General features: G+C 41.3%; 1 protein-coding gene across 1 annotated transcript in view; it reads left to right on the forward strand.

The window, feature by feature from the left end:
* Positions 1-20179, forward strand: part of LOC118581722 — a 51156-nt gene extending 30977 nt beyond the window's left edge. Inside the window, exons 7-13 of the mRNA XM_036184204.1 lie at positions 1296-1417; positions 3157-3620; positions 4696-4783; positions 7549-7640; positions 11366-11533; positions 15542-15636; positions 20011-20179. Coding sequence (XP_036040097.1) covers positions 1296-1417; positions 3157-3620; positions 4696-4783; positions 7549-7640; positions 11366-11533; positions 15542-15636; positions 20011-20087 — 1106 coding nt within the window. The 3' untranslated portion in view covers positions 20088-20179. The remainder of the gene's footprint in view (positions 1-1295; positions 1418-3156; positions 3621-4695; positions 4784-7548; positions 7641-11365; positions 11534-15541; positions 15637-20010) is intronic.
* Positions 20180-20947: the final 768 nt, after the last annotated feature.

Below are 20947 nucleotides of genomic sequence, written 5' to 3' on the forward strand. Positions count from 1 at the left end.
ACCATCTTCAAAGGCAGCAGTGAAGAATCTTCCTCATGGCAAGGTCACCTCATGCTCTGAAATCCCTCCCAAAGAGCAGCCAATTCCTTTTTGGCAGCTCAGCAAGTAAGGCCAGCCTTAGCCAGGATCCTCTCCCTTTCCAAATGACAGACTTGGAATTTTAATTATATTGGCAAAACCCAAGAGCACCTAGGTTTGCTTTTGGATAACTGGGAGGTATGCAAACATTTGGTTCACTAGGACAGGGATTTGGGGAATCACCTCAGTATTCTGTCTGCCGTATACTATGTGACATAACTGTGAATCTGTTTTAGAGGCTGGAGAGATGGCCCAGCTGGTAAAAGTGCTTGCTGCTCTTTCAGAGGTTGGGAGTCCTGTTCCCAGCAGAACTAACATCAAGATGTCTGCTTCTAGAACGATTCAGCACAGTTAAGCCAAGACAGTCAAATTAAAGATTTCAAGAAAGAAAATCTTCTCTGGATATTGAGTTTTGCATTATTTTCTCGAGTTGTCTGGACCCTAACTGCAGAGCAACAGCAGCTGTAGGTGAATTCTCTGTAATTGGGAAAACTCTGCCAGCGACACGAAGGTGAAAACCAGTAAAAGAAGGATGGCATCTGGGTGGGGGAGAAGGCCCAATGGGTAAAGGTGCTTGCCACCAAGCTTGACACTCTGAGTTGGAGCCTCCAGTTCCTTCGACATGCTTAAGGAGAGAACCTACCCCTGAAAACAGTCATCAGATCGTCACATGAGCGCTGTAGTGTGCATATCCATGCACACCCCAACAGAGACTAACAGTAAAAGTACCCTGCCTGAGAAACTCTGGGTGTGGTGGTGTGCCCTGTAATCCCAGCACTCAGGAGCTGGAGGACAGTTTGTGGCTAGCCTGAGCAGCATGAGAAGAGGGGCCGGGGAGGGGGAAGGGGAAGAAGGAAAAGAGAAAGGAAGAAAGGAAACAAGAAAAAGCGCAAGAGAAAAAGCGTTCTTTTCTCCCTGTGCACTTCGCTAACTTTATGCTGCTCTTCTGGAGGCTGGGCAACACATACAGGCCCCGTGGTGGCAGTGGCCCTAGCCCGGCCTGCTCCTCCAGCCAACTCAGCAGCCCTCCACTGCCTCTGGGTGCCACCAGCTGTGCCTCGCCGGGCTCATCAGCTCCTTCTCTGTGTCTCACCTGCTTCCTCAGCTCATTCACGTCATCTGTTGAAGGGGTAGACCAAGCTGGCCCCGCCTGGCTGTGAACAGCCTGAAGTTGATAAAGGGCACCTGTGCCCAACGCTGAGCTGGTTCCACCAAAGCTCCTTTGACTTGCTTGGACGTCGATCCCTTTGCTTGTCTCTGGCTCTGCCGGGTGGGCTCTCCCCTCATGGAGGAGGAGGACATGTACTTGGACCTCTTTCTGGACCCGTATACTGTCCAGGTGAGCCTGGCAGCCACATTGCTGAGAATCAGGGATGGTGTTGGCTTGGGGAATCTCTTTGAAATGCTAAATCTTCCCTAGGAGGCAGACTCGATTATCCAGGCCCTTCATCTGAACTTGTAAGTTCAGCAAGGTAACTAGGGTTGCCAATCAGACACCCTAGCTATGGAGTTAGATGACCTGGTTCAGGTGGTAAAGGGATATGCTGCCTACGGTCACCTCGGGTTCCAGTGCTTCTGCTTTGCTAGGATCAGGCCATGATCAGGGTGTCTGACTTCTCAAACCGATAGTGAACAAATGGGCTCGAGCTATGCTCCTGCCTCAGCTACCACAATAGCTGGAAATACAGGATCAGTCCACCACCTATGACCACACTTGGTTCATTAAGATTTTTTTTTAGGCAACTTTTTTTTTCCTTCCTTGCTTCTTTGCTTCCTTGCTTCCTTCCTTCCTTCCTTCCTTCTCTTTCTCTCTCTCTCTCCCCCTCCCTCCCTCCTTCTCTCCCTCTCCCTTCCTCCCCCCTCCCCTCTTTCCTTCCTCAGGTTTTTTGTTTTGTTTTGTTTTTTGTTTTTTGTTTTTTTTTTTTGAGACAGGTCTCTTTATGTAGCCTGGCCTGTCCTAGAACTCACTATGTAGAACCTAGATTCACAGAGCTTCACCTGCCTCTGCTTCCTGAGTTCTGGGATTAAAGGTGTGTGCCAGCACTATAGAGGCTGAGGCCAGCCTAGGCTACAATGAGGCCCTATCTCCAAAACAAAGCAAATATCAATTTAAAATATTCTTACTATTTAATTCTCAGTAACTTACCTATCTGTTCTAAATTCATTTAATTTTTAAATCTCTTTTTATTAAAAAAGTAATGCTGAATCTTTACTGAGTGCTGATCAGTCAATTAAGACTGTGTCCCAATATTCACAAGCTTATTCTAAAATGTGATTTTATGGGGCCACTGAGATGTGGCTCAGTAGTTGGGAGCAAGTACCAATCTTGCAGACAGCCTGAGTTCAGTTCCCAGCACCCATGTCTGTGGCTCATGACTTTCTGTAACTTCAGCTCCAGGAGATTTGATGCCTTCTTCTAGATTCCTTAGGCACCTGCACTCAAGTAGTACATATATTCCCTTCACACATATACATAATGAAGAAAATAGTAAAAAAGAAGAATCCTTAAAATGTGAATTTAAGACCAAAAGAGCATTTAAGTCAAGTGATGCTTATAATTAACTAGTAGAGTGCAGCTGCTCTTAAATTTTATAGGTATCTTGAGTTCAATTAAACTTCTCACTGCTGGAGTTAGGGACAATTTAGCAGGCTATAACTGAAGCAGGAAAAACATTGTATGATGAATGCCTTTTCTATATTTTAAGATATAGTTAGAAAGGATTTATTTGTTTCTATTTTCTGTGTGTGTTTTGTCTGCATGTATGTATACACACTGTGCATGACTGGTGCCCAGTGGATGAGTGTGTAAGAGGATATCAGATCCCTTGAACTGAAGTTACAGATGGCTGAGTGCAACCCTGTGGGTGCCATGACCCTGGGTCCTCTAGAAGAGCAGTCAATACTCTTATGGGCCACCTTTCCAACTTTAAGATGTACGCTTAAGCATGCTGGAACTCTGTAGTAGAATCTTGGTGGTACTTACTGCCTTTCAGACAGAAGCCATTGACTTCCTGCCATAGTGCAGTCCCGTTGGTGTAACCTGTTGGTTGGTTTTATTTTGCTTTTCAAACTGCTTAGGATGACTTTCCTCCAGCTGTGTCTCAACTGTTCAGCCCAGGGGCGCCTTTAGATGTGCACCCACTTAATCCATCCAATCCAGAGACTGTGTTTAATTCACATCTTGACAGAGTCAAAGAAACATCCAGTGATTTTTCATCTGTGGATTTAAGCTTCTTACCAGATGAGTTTCCCCAAGAAAACAAAGACCAGACTGTCATTGGAAACAAGCAAGAAACTGAGCAAAGTTGTGAAACTCAAGATCAGCAAAACCAGTTACTGTTGACTGGTTGGGAGGACAGTGGGCTGAGCTTGAATAGCCCCAGTTCACTAGATTCCCATTCCCATCTGCGCCCTGATGGTGTTGACTCCAACCAGCCCTCTCCAGAAAAACTAAACCCCAATGCCTTACCTGTGGCATCCATAGTGTCCATGACACCAATGAATCCCATTCCAGAAGGCTCTGGAATTGTGCCTCAATTACAGTAAGTGTATTTGCTTTTAAAGTGAGGGATGCTTCTAGGTGCATAGTTTATATTTCAGAATATGAGAACTAATTTCAGGATAATGGGGTAAGGAGGAGAATTTCAGATTGCCTTATTTTTCAGTTCTTAATGGGTCATAACTAATGGCAGTCTGGTTACTTATGAAAGGAAAAACCAGTTCTTAGTCCCCTAAGAGGAGGTCAAGATTAACAGACACATTCTCAAAAGATTGTATTGTTTATACCAGAGCACTGATGTTGTTAATGATGGTAGTTAGGGCTGGATAAACACAAAGGATATAAAATTGAGTTTGATTTGCAAACTCTTTTGGATTTGTAGATTTGGTTCTGGGATAGTATTTTTTTTTAATTATACAATTGTAGTAGAATATTATTTTAAGGTGTGTGAGTGTTTATGTTGCATTTGTTTAACTCCATGAAGCTGTGTTACTGTGCTTGTCTAAAACACCTGATGGTTTAATAAAGAACTGGCCAATAGCAAGGCAGGAGAAAGGAGAGGTGGGGCTGGCTGGCAGAGAGGATACATAGAAGGAGAATTCTGGGAAGAAGAAGCTAAGATGTAGGGGCAGCAAGAGAAGGAGGAGCACTTCCAGGGCCAGCCACCCAGACACACAGCAAGCCATGGAGTAAGAGTAAGATTTACAGAAGTAAGAGAATGGGAAAAGCCCAGAGGCAAAAGGTAGATGGGATAAATTAAGGAAAGCTGACTAGAAACTAAGCAAGCTAAGCCTAGGTATTCATAAGTAAGAATAAGTCTCTGTGTGTGATTTTTTTTGGGGGGGGGGAGCTGGGTGGCTGGCCCCTAAAAAGGCAAAAAATAGCCAATAACATACAGTGAAGTTTTAAAGCTTAATTTTAGTTATGAAATGTAAGAAAATGTGAGTTTTAGCACGTTGGGGGTTACACTTCACTAAGGACCACATTACTTTGCTTTTCATGCTGAGAATTCTCTCTGGAGTGAGTTGCTAAGGCAGAGCCTATGAAGATAATGAAGTAAGTAATGTTGGTGTTGAAACTGTATCGTTATGATCCTCTGGGTTGGCTTGTTTGTTCAGGAACGTAGTTTCCACCGCAAATCTGGCTTGTAAATTGGATCTGAGGAAAATAGCTCTGAATGCCAAAAACACAGAATATAACCCTAAGGTAAGAGTCCTTCCTGTCCCTCTCAACCATTATATTTTTCTTAGATTTTGTTCCTTGTATGATTGACATTGGCTCATTTCTTTATTTTCTAAAAATAAATTCTTAGGGAAAGGTTTATTTAACTTAGGTTAACTATCTCATTTTTTAAAAATTTGAAGTTTTAAGAATATTCACTCTCAGTGCAGAATAAAGCAATAATTGAACAGTCCTAAAACTAGATCTTCCCTTGTCATTCAGGAAGAGTTCTCAGTCCAGTGACACTGGCTTTCTTGGATTGTCATCTCATCTGTGATGGTTCAGTTTTTGTCACTATGTAACCAAGCTGGCCTTGTTCTCACAGAGATCTGGCCACCTGTGCCTGCTGTTTAATAAAACTGTTCCTTGTGTCTCACCAAGGACAGGCATGCTGTCTTCATTGGCTTATTTACTTATAGAATTTGGAATTTTTTTAGCCCCCTCAACATTTAATGATTTCTCAGGGTCTTTACTTTGTAGAGGAAGGCAGGGTTCGAAGCTAAGCCCTGTACTAGGAGTACAATGATGAGCAAATACCTCACACCCACTGGAAATCCCCTGGATTCAGTGGTGGAAGGCCAGGTGATAAAGAATTACGATAGCAGGAGAGGCAGTGTGAATCAAGTCTTTGTAGATCAAGCGTTTGCTTCTGCTGACATCTGAATTTAGTGTTATGTATGTACTATCCAAATACAAGATAGCTTTCCCTTTTATGTCTTACATCCCTGGCTAGAGTATGAATAGAAATAACTAGTGAGGCTGAGCATGGTGATGCACACATTTGGGAGCCTGAGGCAGGGGTGCCTCTGGGAGTTCAAGGCCAGCCTAGTCTACTAGTGCGTTAAGTAAGCCAGGCTTACATAGTGAGATCCTGTCTCAAACAACTGCCCCCTCCCCCCACTCCCCACATACACTCAAGGGAAAAAAAGAAAAGAAATACAGTTGTGAGGTAGAATTCTTATGGTGGGAACAATGATGGATTACATTATTGGAAGAAAAATCTTTTTTATGCATATTTTATGCACCATCTTCAGCCCCCCCCCCCCTTTTGTGGGAGAGAATGTATAGAATCTTTCTGGAATTGTACTATACATGCAAATTCTAGGGTGGTGCTTGAGTTACCTTAAAATCTTAACAAAATCAGGATGATAAGATAACAATTGCTAGGCATGGTGGATATTTTTAATCCCAAGACTGGGAGGCAGAAGCAGGCAGATCTCTGAGTTCAAGGCCAGCCAGGGTGACAAAGTGAGATCCTATCTCAAGGAATAACAGCAACAACAACAACAAAAACAAAAACAAAAAAAAACCAAAAGAAAACAAAGTAGGTGGTGTACACCCATAATCCCAGCGCTTGAAAAGCTAGGGCAGGATTATAAGTCTGTTTGCTTGGATCATATAGTGAAGGTATGCATATTTCTATCTCTTACTTTAAGGAATACCAGGGAAAGTGGTACAATTTAGTAAACACACGAGAAGCATTAATGAAGACTTATCCACTCTCTGGTGGTGACTCAGGGACTTTTGGTGTTTCCAGTTCAAATTGCAATTGGTTGTCTGAACTTGAAGTGATCCATGATCTTTTGGAGTAGCTGGCCCCCACAAGAGGTTGTCTTGCACAGGACCCACTTCAATTTCATTCTTGGCTTGATGGGTAAAGTTGGAGAAGAGAGTGTGTAGGACCAATAAGAGGATCAAGTCATTTAGTGCCATGCCAATATTGGTAGGCTGGTAGGCCGACTGGTCTCAGGGGCCTAAGTGTCCTTGCAGGGTTTATCAATGAGCAGGCCTGGGACCACATGTTGAGAAGGAAACAGACTTTCTCTTCGTCTTTGGCATGTTTGTCATGATTCATACTGTGTTCTGATTTTAGTTGCCTTGGTATGTTCTAGAATCTTGTCAATAGCATACATAATAACACTCTTTTCTTTTCTGTGGTGGGCTTTTGTCTTGAAATAGGATTTATCTATGTAGCTTAGGCTATTCTTAAACTTAGAATCCTCCTGCCTCAGTCTCCCGAGTGCTGGTATTATAGGCATGTACAGCATCAGGGTCATACATTTTTTTGTTTGTTTGTTTTGAGAGGAGAGTTCACGTATTCCAAACTGGCCTCAAACTTTAAATGCAGCCAGGGATGACCTTGAACTCCTCCCTTGCCTGGCCCCAGTCTCCACCTTCAGAGGGCTGGAATTCCAGGTGCACCACCAAACCTGAATTATTCCATGCTGGGAATCAAATCCTGGGCTTCATGTGTCCTGGGCAAGGACTCTGCCAACAGAGCCATATCCTCAGCTCATCATCTGCCTTCTTACTCTTATTTTTTTTTTTTGAGGATTCTGTAAGAGAAAAAGGAAATATGTCAATGTAAATCCAACTAGTTGTGGTTTTTGTATCATTTCTTTACCAAGTTCTGATAATGTTGGAGGTTAAATATTTAATTTCTTATTTATTAAATGAGGGCAACAATGAACTTGTTAGTCTTGTTATATGTATAAATGAGAGAAAATCTAAAAGTCCTTAGCATTAGATCTTAAATATAACAGGGACTCTAATTTTAGCTGTTACTTTAAAAACAATTGTAAAATAACATTTTATAATTTTTGTTAAAGTGGGAAGAATAGATCCAGACATTGTTTGGCTCTCCTTGTCCATTTCAGTTTCCCCAACTTTTCATAGATAGCCCAACTTTCTAACTGGGCTACTGTTAACCCCCAGCAGAGACTAATTCTCCCATTGTCTTTGATGTGCAGAGGTTTGCTGCAGTCATAATGAGGATCCGAGAGCCAAGGACAACAGCCCTCATTTTTAGCTCTGGGAAAGTGGTCTGCACAGGAGCCAAAAGGTATGAGGATGAAGTTTCCATTCCTACCCCACAGGCAACTTACTATGTAAGAAAAGCATTTGTGTGAGAACTCATAGTAGGAGCAACATCTTTTTCTCTGCCAAATAGTTAATGTGGGGTTAGAAGCTCTTAGTCTTGGCCTGGTAGTGGTGGCAGTGGCGGCATGTGCCTTTGATCCCAGCACTAGGGAGGCAGAGTCAGGTGGATCTTTGTCATTTTGGCGCCAGCCTAGTCTACAGAGTGAGATCTAGAACAGGCTCCAAAGCTATACAAAGAAACCCTGTCTGGAAAAACAAACAAACAAACAAAAGAGTTCTTAGTTTTACATTTAATACTAAGCTATATCCCAAACTTTATAATCCCCAATGTTTGGTTAAGGTTCAAGGAACTTAACTGATTATAGGAACTTGTTTTTAATACATATATGTATGTTATGTATATATTAAATACACATGTATATTATATATAACATAAATCTATTAAAAGCAAGTTCACACACACACATATATACACACACATATGTAATTTTTCCTCAGTCATAACAAAATATCATAAGCCTAGGGACATTATTGTGGATTTTTTTCATTGCACTTAAGAAGGTAGAACTTTCTAAATGGGATGTTTCTGAAGCATTCACTCAGGAGGCATCTCTGGAAAGATTTCTCTTTCCTGGGTCTCGTACAGAGAAAGTCCTGAACTGATGTTTGCTCTTTCAGCATAAAGCTGGTAGGAGAGAGCTGGTTTCCTCCTTGTGTCAGATAGACAGCAAGTCCCCTTTGAGAGGTGATCTCAACCCTCAGCTACAGAGGCACCAATCATTCCTTCTTCCTATGAGCGTGGGCTGCCAATATGCTTATTTGTATCTGCTTAACTTATTGAAAAAATTTGACAATGTTTATATTTTCATGATTAATGAGATTAAACACTTCTTCACAAGCATGTCAAATGCATATTATATCTTTTGCCCAATATCCAAGAGATATTTGTCTTTTGGTGACAGCCTTTTGTATTTTAAGTATTTTTCAATTTTATGCTGCAAATATTTTTCCAGATTACTATTTATCATGTTTTAAAGGAGATTTTTAAAACACAAAATTGTTGGTATATAGTTGATTCTTGTTTTTCCCTTTATGTTTGATCATTTGGAATCTTATTTGGAAAGGCATTCTACCTGTAGAACATGATATAAATATTGACCTCCAATATTTTTCTAGCCTTTTTCATGTCTTACATTATATAAGAACTAATAGAGAAAGGATAGTGGCTTTTTGATTCGTCTAGAGCAGTGGTTCTCATCCTTCCTAATGCGTGACCCTTTAATGAAGTTCCTCATGTTGTGGTGACCCCAAACCATAAAATTATTTTTATTGTTACTTTATAACTATAATTTTGCTACTGTTATGAATCATAATGTAAATATTTTTGGAGATAGAACTTTGCCAAAGGGGTCATGACCCAGAGGTTGAGAACCACGGGTCTAGAGCATGCTCTGTTTAAAGGGAGTACCTTGTACCTCTGCTGCCTACTGTGGCAGCCACTAGTTACTGTAGCATTAAGAAATGGAAATAAAAATTTAAATTAATTGGATAAAGCAGATTTGGAATTTTGTTTCAGTTTAAGATAGTTTTTTTTCAAACCACCAATCAGTATTCAAGTAACACTTACTGAAGAGTGCACTCTGGCCCCATACTCTTGATTGAGTATTTTGTGTGTATCTAAATGGGATTCTTGGCCTTCTATTCTACTGGTCTATGGATTGATGGTCCCAGAAACCCCCATTTCTAAGTAATCATAGGACATCTGTGCAAGATAGATGTAGGAATGTTCTTTTAGCACAGTTTAAAATTGGGAATCCATATTAAATATCTAGTAAGAGGTTTTTGATTTAAGTCACAAAGTGAAATTGTTCTAGCTATATCTACACATTGAGTGGTGTCACATCATGTGATTGGTTGGGGAGCAGACAAAATTGTCAGTTTATCTAAGTTTGTAAAATGTGCTCATATCACATACATTGTATCTTTCTAGAATTTGGAAGTCAAGTTCAGATGGTAATTGTGAGTTCAGATAGAGACACAGGTTATCTGAATCTATTTGGTTCTTGAGTTTTGCATAATGAGTTGTGAGCATTTGGTTTATACAGAGAGCAGTATTTTATCCAAACTCTATCCAAACCTATTTTCTGTAATGATAAGGATGAAAGATACATGTTTGCTTAGAGATATGTGCAAAAGGCAAAATTTAAATAGTTCTTGCCACCTGTGATGAAACTTTAGGGTTTTAAATCTATTCTCTAATGTTTGCACAGTAACTATATATGTAGACTTTGAGCTGTGGTTAAAATAGGAACCCGTATTTGAAATTTACAGTGAAAATGTACTTAAGACTAAATGTCTTAATTCCATTGCTGACTTGGGACGTAGTCTTGCTAAGCCATGTCAGGAGTTAGAAGTGGGCAGGGAAGTGGGCAGGGGTGGGGTGGGGGATAAGGATAATTGAAGTAATGCTCATGGCACAATTCCAGTAAGAGGACTCGAGGGATCTAGAGAAGAGACCCCAACATTTCGCTTGTTCGGGCAAGCTGAGTCAAGGAGGCTTTTCTTTTAGGAACTGCTGATTGACAACTCAAAGATGAGTCTACTCCACCAGGAGAGCTGTGTTCACATAGTACACTCACAGTGGCCCCTGTCCAGGAGCCCTGTTGTTCGGGCAAAGGAACAGTGTCAAATGAATACTACCACAGGCCCCAATCCTAGGACTTCACATTCCCTGACATGGATTTGGGGTTGATCGCAGTTGCAAGTTTGGACACGTTTTCCCCCTCATGCTGAGTATGAAGCAGCTGGGTGAAAAAGTTGAGAAAACTGGGGCAAGTTTTAAGGAATTTAAATTTGTTTTTGACAATTCGTCTCCTAAAGAGCTAAGTCTATGCCACTCACTGGGCGCATGTTTCTTCCTTGTGTTGGTTACTTTTGTGCGTGTCTTTGTACTTACTTTTGTACCTACTCAAGTGGCTCACACACTTTTAGACCAGGGCAGTTCTCAGGCTGTAGCAAGTACCAGAAGCACTTAGAAGACTATAAACAGCAATTTGCTCATTCCTAGACAAGTGTCTGTGTGTCAGAGGTCACTCCTGGGTCAGGACCCCTCTAACAAGATTTTGGGTCTGAGGACAGACATTGAGAAATAGTGCAGTAGTTAATTTTTCAAATAACATTTCAAACAAGTAGAAGTTCCTTACAGATGAGAGATGGCCAGTCATAACAGGTTTGGGTCAGTTCAACAACTAATTGTCCATTGTACCAGACATTTAACAAATACTACAGACAAAAATATGGGAAGGAGGTCCTTCTCATGGAACTTCACTTTATCCTTCTTATCCTTCCAGGGACCAAACCCAGAGTCTTGCACATGGTAGGCAAGTGCTCTATCACTGAGCCATACCCCAGCCTGCGGTCTCATAGGTACATTGAAAGATGAACCCAGGACGTGTAGTAGTGATATGGTCAGAAGCACAGGCTACAAATGCAACACAAATAGTGAAAGAGACAGAGTGAATAAGATGCTATTAGTTTACTAGGTGTTATAATGCATGCCTATAATCCCAGCATTTGGGAGTTTGAAGCAGGAAGATTGCGTGAGTTACCCACTGGCCTGGGCTACAGAGCCAGACTCTACCTCATGAAACAGTGAAAGTGTCTTGACTCATGTTTGCGTCTCCCCAGTGAAGAGGAGTCTCGACTGGCAGCCAGAAAGTATGCTCGAGTGGTGCAGAAGCTTGGCTTCCCTGTCCGATTCTTCAATTTTAAAATTCAGAACATAGTGGGAAGCTGCGATGTGAAGTTTCCTGTCAGGCTGGAGATTTTGGCTCTAACCCACCGCCAGTTCAGTAGGTATGATGGCTTTCAAGCTTAACCTCACACTTGCTAAGCTGTAGCGGTTATAAAATTCAGGCTGTTTATACAAGATAGCTGTCAGAGACAGTGATGACTCACCAAAAAAGTTAGAGGAGAAGGCAGGGTAGATAAATGGAGTAAGATGCTGTGCTCTAGTCCTCAAAGGTTACGATATGGGCCCAGGGTCTTGAAACAGTGGTCCTCACAGTGAAGTTACAACTTCAGTCTATACCTGTGATTGGGCAGCTCCACCAGAAGAGACTTGGCTTGCAATCCTGCAAAGTTCACACCCAGCATCGGTGCTGAAGCTCTGTATTGACTAGGTTTGTAAAACAGACCCAAGTGGCTCTGGAGATGGCAATGGGAGAAGTGGAGAGGTAAGGCTGACAGCTGGGGTGGAGAAAGAATTGGAGAGGAGGAAGGATGGCTATGGCATGGCCTCCGAGTGTGGTCCTGTCTAGCCATCTTCATTTGGGAGGGGGTGTCTTTGTGTAGCTGTAACTGACCGAGCGGTGCTGTGTTTATAGCAGTTCTATTCTAAGGCGGCATTCTAGTCTTCCTGGCTTCTTTAAACCTAATCTCCACAGCTAGACTGGCTCCCTGGCCACAGCTTGACCCGCAGAGAGGGCAGCTCAGGCTTCAGAGGTCAACACCACACCCTCCACCCCTGGATACACACCTGGGTCAAAGCAGCTGACCTGATGTGGAATGGCAGATGCTTTTACTCTCTCGGTCAGTAAAGTCCCATTCCAGCCTTTACTTCCTTTGTGAGTGAACAGTGAGTCTGTTCAGTCAAGCTGGTAAGGAACAGTGGAAGGGGTTCTGCTGGCTTCCCTTTCCAATCCAACCCAGCAGAAGTTTAAAATGTCTAGACTTTTCTTAACTGCCAAGCTACAGTTTATTCTGAGATTTACCTTGGGTGGTGCTTTCTTCTTCCTCCTATTTCCCCCCATCAATTTGCTTATTGAGTGGCTATGGTATCTGCCATGTTTTTCATTTTTCAAAAGTCAGTTCCGTGGACAGCTTCCTTTCTTCCTCATGCAATATACATCACCTCCAGGGTGTTTTCTTCAACCCACACCAGTTGATTTATAGACAAGTACATACTCCATTTTTAAATATGTGAACACAGACATTTTATTTTATCATCCAGTTTTTCAAGCCACAGGTCTCCAGTCTCCCTTCTCAGAACACATGGATGAGATCCACCTCAACTCGGCAAGGCTGAGGTAGACTCCTTGCTCTCCTTTCAGGCCACTGGGGCTCCACATGTTGTGTGCAACACCCTTCCCTTCTCTCCTTTCCTTTCTCAATACAGAGAGATTGCAGTTGACAGCAAAAAAGTCACTTGTCACCATTTTCCCTTTCTGAAACACAGAACTACCAGAAGAGCAAGATCAGAGTCAGCTACCTGGCTTTTATCTTCTAGAAGAGGCCCACATCAGTCTCTTGTTCTTAGTTGGGTTTATGAGCTCAGTTAAGTTTTTTGTGTCTGGCTGGAAAGTGTACTTTGTATTCCAGAGACTGTCTCTTTCTGGTCTTGTGCTGGCCTCCCACAGAAGCACTCTGTTGGGTCTTCATCCACAGGATATGGATCTCAACTGCAGTGTGTGCATGCACGTGTGCCTATGCATGTCCATGCACACGCACGTGCATGCCTACTCTTTACACTGGGAGCCTTAAGGATACTTTTCTAAGCAGAGAAAGGGATTTCTGTAGCTCTTAAGAAACATCACACCATCAGTCATGATCAGGTCAAGTGCGTCTTATGTTAAAAATCTCAAATTCACCTTTAATTTAGGGTCTGGAATGGGCATTTCAACATCCAATACAGGTGTGTCCTAGTTTTATATTTAGTTTTGAAACCAGGTCTGGTTATGTAATCCAGGCTGGTCTCACACTGTAGCAATTCTCTTGTGTTAGCCTCCTTAGTGCCAGGATTATAAGTATGCATCACCATGTCCAGGGTGTTGAACCCAGGGCCGCAAGCCTCTTGTTAAGCAAGTGCTCTACCCCTGAGCTACATCACCACTTACAGTCTCTCCCTTGCTACCTTCACTACCAATCTATGTCACAATCATCTTTATAGCTTTCTATGAACATTTCCACTTCAGTTTTAAACTCAGAAATATGCTGGCAATAAATACTCGCTAGGGGTCTAAAATCCAGGTGAGTATTGTGTAGTAGATGGTAAGGTTCTACTGGCCACCTATGCACCTTTAGTCCCTTGCCCACAGAGGGTTCATTGACTAAAATAAAGACAAACTGTCAGTGTTAGTGTTGAACTGTGGAAGTCACTATGGAGCTAAGGCTGCTCTGTGTGCAATGAGACCCTGAGTAGGATGCTTTGTGTCATGTAGATTTGGAGAGTCAGAGAAGTGCTCCTGGACAGGTGATACTGGAAGACGATTCAAGGTTGAACTGGCCAAGGAATCATCAGATGTTTGCTATTCAGTCTCTACTGGATGGTCTCTGTCCTTCCCCCTTCCTCTGCGCTTCAACCCTCTTTTACTTAAAAACATGTTTTTGGAAGTGACCTCCATACTCTCCAGGAGTGTCACCACCTTGAAGTGATCACCTTTCTTTTTCCAGTAAGGGCTGCTATGATTTGATTGGTTGAAGAACTACATGTGTAGAGGAAGAACCGCAGTGACAAGCACCTGAAGGTTTGGGTAGATCCTAGTGTGCCATTTTTCAGGTGTCTTGTTTTCCTCCTATTGTTCTCCATGAGCCATTACTCTGAATGGTTGTATTTTGGTACCCTCCTTTTACCCTCCCAACGTCTCCAGGGGAGACATCTCAACCATTTCTATGGCCCTGTGCCCTTCTCTGGGATGGAACATGGAGACACAATCCTTAAGCCCTATCCTTTGCTCCATGGAGACCCAGCATATGTTTTCTAGTAAGTCTGAGTGAATGACTACTTATAGGAACAAATCGTGAACTTTACATACTTGGTATAATGCAATTGGGTTCCTTTGTATAGCAGCTGTCCAAAGACAAGTAACTGTGATCTTGAACTTCTTTTAGGTTCTATATGCTAAAAATGTCTAGCAATTTATAAATGCACAAAAAATGTTCTTATTGTTGGGAACTTGGAAAATCCAGAAAAATGTGTCTATATGCTGCTACTGGTAAGCTTTAGTTGAGTGGTGAAAGGCAGAAAACATTTAACAAGATCTTCAAATATCAGATCTGATGCCAAAAGTTAATCTCAATTTCTAACAATCTAGGGTGGTTTACAAATGAGAGAAACTACCAAAAGTTAGCTCTTCTGGGCATGGTCACTGGGTGGCAGTCGCACACACCTTTAATCCCAGCACTTGGGAGGCAGAGGCAGGTGGATCTCTGAGTTTGAGGACAGCCTGGTCTACAGAGTGAGTTCTAGGACAGCCAGGGCTACACCGAGAAACCCTGTCTCAAAACAAGAACAAAAATAAAACCCCAAACCAAAAGCCAACACAAACAGACAAAAGCTTGGCATGATGGTGTCTGCCTGAAATGGAAATCCCAGCACTCAGGAAGCTGAGGCAGGAAGACCACAAACTCAAGGCGGCCTGGGCGATGAAGAGCACGTTCTGGGCCAGTTTTGGAAACACATGGGGGTACCCTGTTTAAGAAACAAAATTTAATTGTCCTTGAGACAGTCTCTCTATGTAGTCCAGACTTAATCTCTCAATCCCCGCTTGGCCTTCCACATCCTGGGATTCCCAACATGAGCCACCAGGCCAGGCTCGATGAAAAATTCTGTTTTTGAATGTCTTAAGTGTCTACACTCAGGGTAAAGGTTGTAGCCCAGTGTCACAGCACTTGCCTAAAATGTGTGAGGTTCTGTGTTCAATCTTAGCTGAAAAAAAATTGTCTACACTCAAGATATTACTCTTGCCAAGATAACTAAGAGGTTTTTAGTAAAATGGCACATTTTACAACTATGGTATGAAGTTTAATGTGTGGGATCTTGAATGTAGTGAATAATAGTGCAATCTATCACTTTTCACATCTCAGTTATGAACCTGAACTGTTTCCTGGCCTTATTTATAAGATGGTAAAACCACAAGTGGTGTTGCTCATCTTTGCATCTGGAAAAGTTGTGTTGACAGGTAAGTTTAAGGTTACTATCTCATGTTCATACAATGTAAAGCTCTGTGTATGCTTTGCTTTTCCTCCATAACAAGGTATTTTTTTTTTTTGCTATATTAGGGGAAAGAAAAAGGGAAAATGGCATCACTCATAGATCTCAATTCCTAAAATGATACATTTTCACATATCATTCCTTAGTGTGTATTTTCATCTTGCTATTCTGCTTTATATCAACTATTATCACACATGAAGCTAACTCTTTAAGGAGGCTTTTAATAAAGATCCACAATGTTCCCAAGGCAGGGATTGGTACATATTCCCTGTAAAGGCCAAACGCTAAATATTTAGACTTTGTGGCCCCAAGCGTTTCTGCTGGAACTGGCATCATATAGAGGCTTTGGACTGTGAATTAGGTGACTATGGATTAAACGTGTCACATAATAGTACTCTTTTATTTTCTCCCAATCACTTAAAGGTATAGAAGTCATTCTTGGGTCACAACTAAACAGTTATAGTCCGTACACTGGCTATACCAGCTGCCCTACACTTCCTGCCTCCTGTTCTCACAGGTTACTAAATAAACTTGTCCCTCATTGTCAGATGCTTCTATGATCCTTTGTGTTTGTTACTTATAAATGGGACAAACATTTGACTACTTTTGTATGTGGAGAATTATTAGTGCAAGTGCTCAGAAGTCAAACTTTTGTTTAAGTATACTGCTGTTTTCAAAGTTCTGAGCATAAATTTCCAAGTTCTTTGAAAGGCATCTACAATATATTCTATATCAAGCCCTCCTTCCAATAGTGTGTCTGAAACATCTTTTGACTAAACTTCCAGCAGCATTTTAAAAATTGCACAGAAGGCTGGGTATGGTGGGTATTGCCTTTAGTCCCGGTGCTTGGGTAGCAGAGGCAGGCAAATCTCTGAGAAAGAGGTCAGCCTGGTCTACATAGTTCCAGGCCACCAACTAGCATTAGCTAGCAAGACAGCCCCCTCCCTGCTCCCACAACTTGGCTAGTTCAAGTCATTGTATTGCTGGTTGGTGTATCATCTTGCTAAAATATGGAGATGTTTTCATAAATCTGATGTCTAAGTGACGGTCCCTTAATTTTGGGTACCTACCAGGTGCATGCAAATACCCATCTGGCAGCAATCTAGCCCTATGGAGACAGGTGGTGGAATTATGTTGCACTGGATTTCACTGGACCAGAGGATAAGCCATATGTTCTTAGACCAACCATCCAGTGTGCCGTATGCTCTTCAAGGACAATAAAGTTGCCTAGATTTTTGTGAAATGTTATGATTTTTCAAAGGACTTTGCACAAACATTAGTGCACATAATCCCCTCACTATTCTAAGAGAAGGGTTGCTGTCTTTCTGGTAAGGAACCTGAAACTTAGAGGTCAGGTGAGATGCTTATGATTGCAAAGTTAGTGGTACAGCTGCCATTTGGGCTCTTACAGAATTTCAAAGCTGGTCCTTTCCTGGTATTATCAGGCACACTTGCTGCCTCAATGGTCAGGGTTAGGAATGGTGTGTATCCCAAAGGGGCAGTCATTGAAGCACACAGAAAAGTCATGGTAAACCACTTAAAATGCTGAGGTCACCCTGTTGGTGCTGTTGCTGCAATAAGGTAGGGGCTTTTATTATTGTTAATTGGATTATGAGACTAATTATTTTTCCTTTAATGTTTATACTTTAGTGAGGAAATGTTGGATGAGGTCTGGGACACAGTCAGAGAGAAAAGGGTTTGCCTAGAATGTAAAAGGCCCTGGGTCTGATACCCAGCACCAGATCAAGTACTAACTTGAGAAAATCTTGTTTTAACAAGTGGCAATGAGCTTGATGGCTTCTGGTGTAAAGAAGGGAACATTGGTTGCATGCCTCCCTCATTGCTGCTTTATGATTTAGGTAACTTTAATTTCTTGGGCCTTGCTTCCCCCATTTATGAAATAAGGGAACTGTATACTCCATTGTGTTAGAAATCATTTGTTGAAATTGTTGTCAGAAATCAGATGTTGCTAATGTAAAATACTGGCTGAGTTCCTGCTTCTCAGAGGTCTCCAGATGGTATGTTATTCATCTTTGAATGAAGTGTTCTTAGATACAGTATTTTATATAAAACCTTATGGAAAAAGCAAATCAGTGTTTATCTCAAATGCTAGACCTGGATGCCCTGTTCCTCAAAGAACTGTAAAAAGAATGTCTTGCCATGGGGTTTGCCTTGCTGTGCATGCTTGTATCACTTATCACATGCCATTTTCTGATGGCAAGAGGCCTCTTCCAGATAGAGGTGTTCACAAAGCAGAGGCAAGTTCTTTGTCAGTAGCCTTATACTTTTGCTGTCCCCATCTCACTGTTTGGTTTACATAAAACTGATCCCTTTAGAAAGGGAAACTTCAATATTCTAACTTTGATGAGACTTTGGGGGCTTTCCCACCCCAAAGGTGCAGAGTTTCTCTCCTCTATTAGTAACCTTCATCTTCATTTTTTCATCTTTCAGGATGCAGACCTACAAATTGCAAACTTCTTAGCAAGGAATAAATACAATTTTGCCATTGGCAACCAAAAAAAAAAAAAATTAGACTTATAAGGACTTCCTCCTTACTTCTTTAAGGTTTTTAAAAATGGAATTTATCTAACAAACTTAACCACTGGAAAGTGGGCATTTAGAACATTTAGAGTTCTGTAATGCAGTGTGACTATACCATTACCTCCAGTTCTAAAACATTCTATGGCTCCAAATAAATCCCCATATCACTGAACAGTTTTCCATGTTCTCCAGCAGCCAGGCACCTGTGTCTGTTGTCTTCATGGATTTACCTATTTTGAATGTTTCATCTAAATGTAACCATTCCTGCCACTTTTGTGGGAGGGGTGTGTGCCTAGATTTGTTTCAAGTGTTGAGGCATGTCCAAATTTTGTCCTGTTTATGGTTGAGCCATACTCTATTGTGTACACACACTGGGTTTTTATCCACTGATGGCCACTGAGGCTGTCTCTCTTTGTTGTTATAACTGCACTGTATACCTGCTTTTGGTTTTGTGAAGAGTTTACTTGTGTGGAATTGCTGGGTTGTGTGGTGATTCCTTAACTTTAGAGGAACACCCCAACTTGGGAGCTGAACCCAGCTTACATTCCCTCTAGCAGCGCAGAGGTTGCTGAATTCCCATGTCTGGACTATCAGCTGATTTTTCCTTTAATAAAGGTATTACAGCTCATCCCTGATCTGAATTCTAGTCGGTCCTCTTTTTGGATCTTCGCCCTCATTAGGCCTGGAGCTGAGCCAGATACCCACTCTCAGATTTCCTCCTTTCTTTCAAGCTTTGCCTCTCTGAAGGAAGACTCCTATGACTCCAGATACTCCAAGTTACTCACATACCAAAAGGTTGTTTTTGAAACAGGGTCAGCTGTGTAGCTCAGGAGGGCATGGTCCTCCTGCTTCAGCCTCCCGAGTGATAGCTTATAGGCATGTATCACCACACCTGGTGCTAACAGTTTTTATTGTTTCTTCCATTAACCTCCTTTCTTTGCTTACTGCCCACAGATATGTCAGATACTAATTCCTATTTAGCTGAAGCCCTAAATTCACATAAGAACCAATCCAAAACACTCTTTGGGTTGTCTCTATCAACTTTTGAAGGTGGAGAGAGTGATGATTGATGGTTGTTGGTGAGAGACAAGTGGGAACTGGCTGATATTTCTCAAGGGAGAGTGTCTAATCTGTTTTTAGTGCTGTTAAGTCCTTGTCAGTAATACCCTGGTTAACAGTTGCTGACAGCTAAGACTCTAAGGATGAAAATGGAATAAATCCTCCCTCTAATTTCTCCCTATGTATCAAAATTAGAAACTCAGAATGATTCTACCCTGTCTGATACTAGGAAAACAAGACACTAACCAAAAAATGAGTGGATACAAGGAAGTCATTTTTTGCTACTAGCTAAGGTCACAAGTGCTGAGGATGTCATTTTTATGTAATGTTGTAGCACACTTGCACAACATTGTTATCTATATTTTCACTGAGCCCTGTATGACTGAAGACAATATCCACAGAGAAGAGAAATACTAAAGGAATCTTTGCCCTATGGCATGTATTTTTGAGAGACTGTGGCTATAGTGCCTTTCCTCCAATACTTTTCTTTATTAGAAAGAAATGCCACTTATTGTGAACTACTGAAGAGGCATCATGTAGAAACCATCACAAAACTGCACATCCTGTAATCCCAGTACTGGGGAGGCAGACAGAGATGGATCTATTCTGAGGCCACCCTGGGCTGTTTAGCTAGACCATTTCCCAAAATAAACAGTAATTGAACATGGTGAAATGCAATTTTAGTATTAAAGATGTTGTTGTTGTTGTGTTAAACTTTATATATACTTGGATTTCTTTATAGGTGCCAAAGAGCGTTCTGAGATCTACGAAGCATTTGAAAACATGTATCCTATTCTAGAAAGTTTTAAGAAAACCTGAGTGTATCATTGGGCTTCTCATATTGTAGTGATCTGTATATGTGCTTAAGCACAGCAGAGAAAGAACAGGTTTCTTCTACATGTGACTGTAGAAGCCTCCCATGCTTTCTAGCAGTCCCTGTTACTATGCTAATAGTTAATTTTTTTGTTTGATTTTTGCTTTGGTTTGGAAACTGGGTCTGCTGTATAGCCTAAAGTGCAGTTTGATTTATTACAAGGTGATTATATGTGAATAATCATGACTAAGAAATGGAAATTTCATACTCAAAAATGACTGTTGTATGTTATTTAATTATAAAAAACAAGAACAAATAAACTTATTTCAGAATTTGAAACATTCCAGGCCTTGCTAGACTGAGGCATTAAGCCCATGCTCTATTTTTAAATATGTCATGTATTAAAATGTATTCTCTGAAGACAGTGATACATAGAAATTTCAAGGGACTGCATATTTGGGTACTATCTGTAATACTATAGCTATCAATGGAAAATCATGTTTAGATTTTTTGTTGTTATTTTTCCATTTAAAGTATAGAAGGACAGAATCCAGACCCTTTAGTAATAGATACTGTGAAAATCGCCTTGGGAGAGTCAATGAAATTCCCTAGACCTTAAAATCCTGTGTTTGAAATGACCCTGTGAAGTTGTTCTCCACCTCCACCAGCCTTAGTTATCCTGTTATTGTGCTAATCGCATTGTGTGTGTTTGTTGGGTTTTCAGGAATTGTTCTGGTTTAGGGAAATCTATTTGGAAAATAATATAGGTAATTTGGGCTTTTTTGATTATTTTTCTAATACTACTTGATTGTATTAGAACAAACCTCAGAGAAGGAGCAACAAGTTCAGGCCAAAGATCTAGCTA

Source organism: Onychomys torridus, chromosome 4, assembly GCF_903995425.1.
Source record: "Onychomys torridus chromosome 4, mOncTor1.1, whole genome shotgun sequence".
NCBI classification, from domain to species: domain Eukaryota; kingdom Metazoa; phylum Chordata; class Mammalia; order Rodentia; family Cricetidae; genus Onychomys; species Onychomys torridus.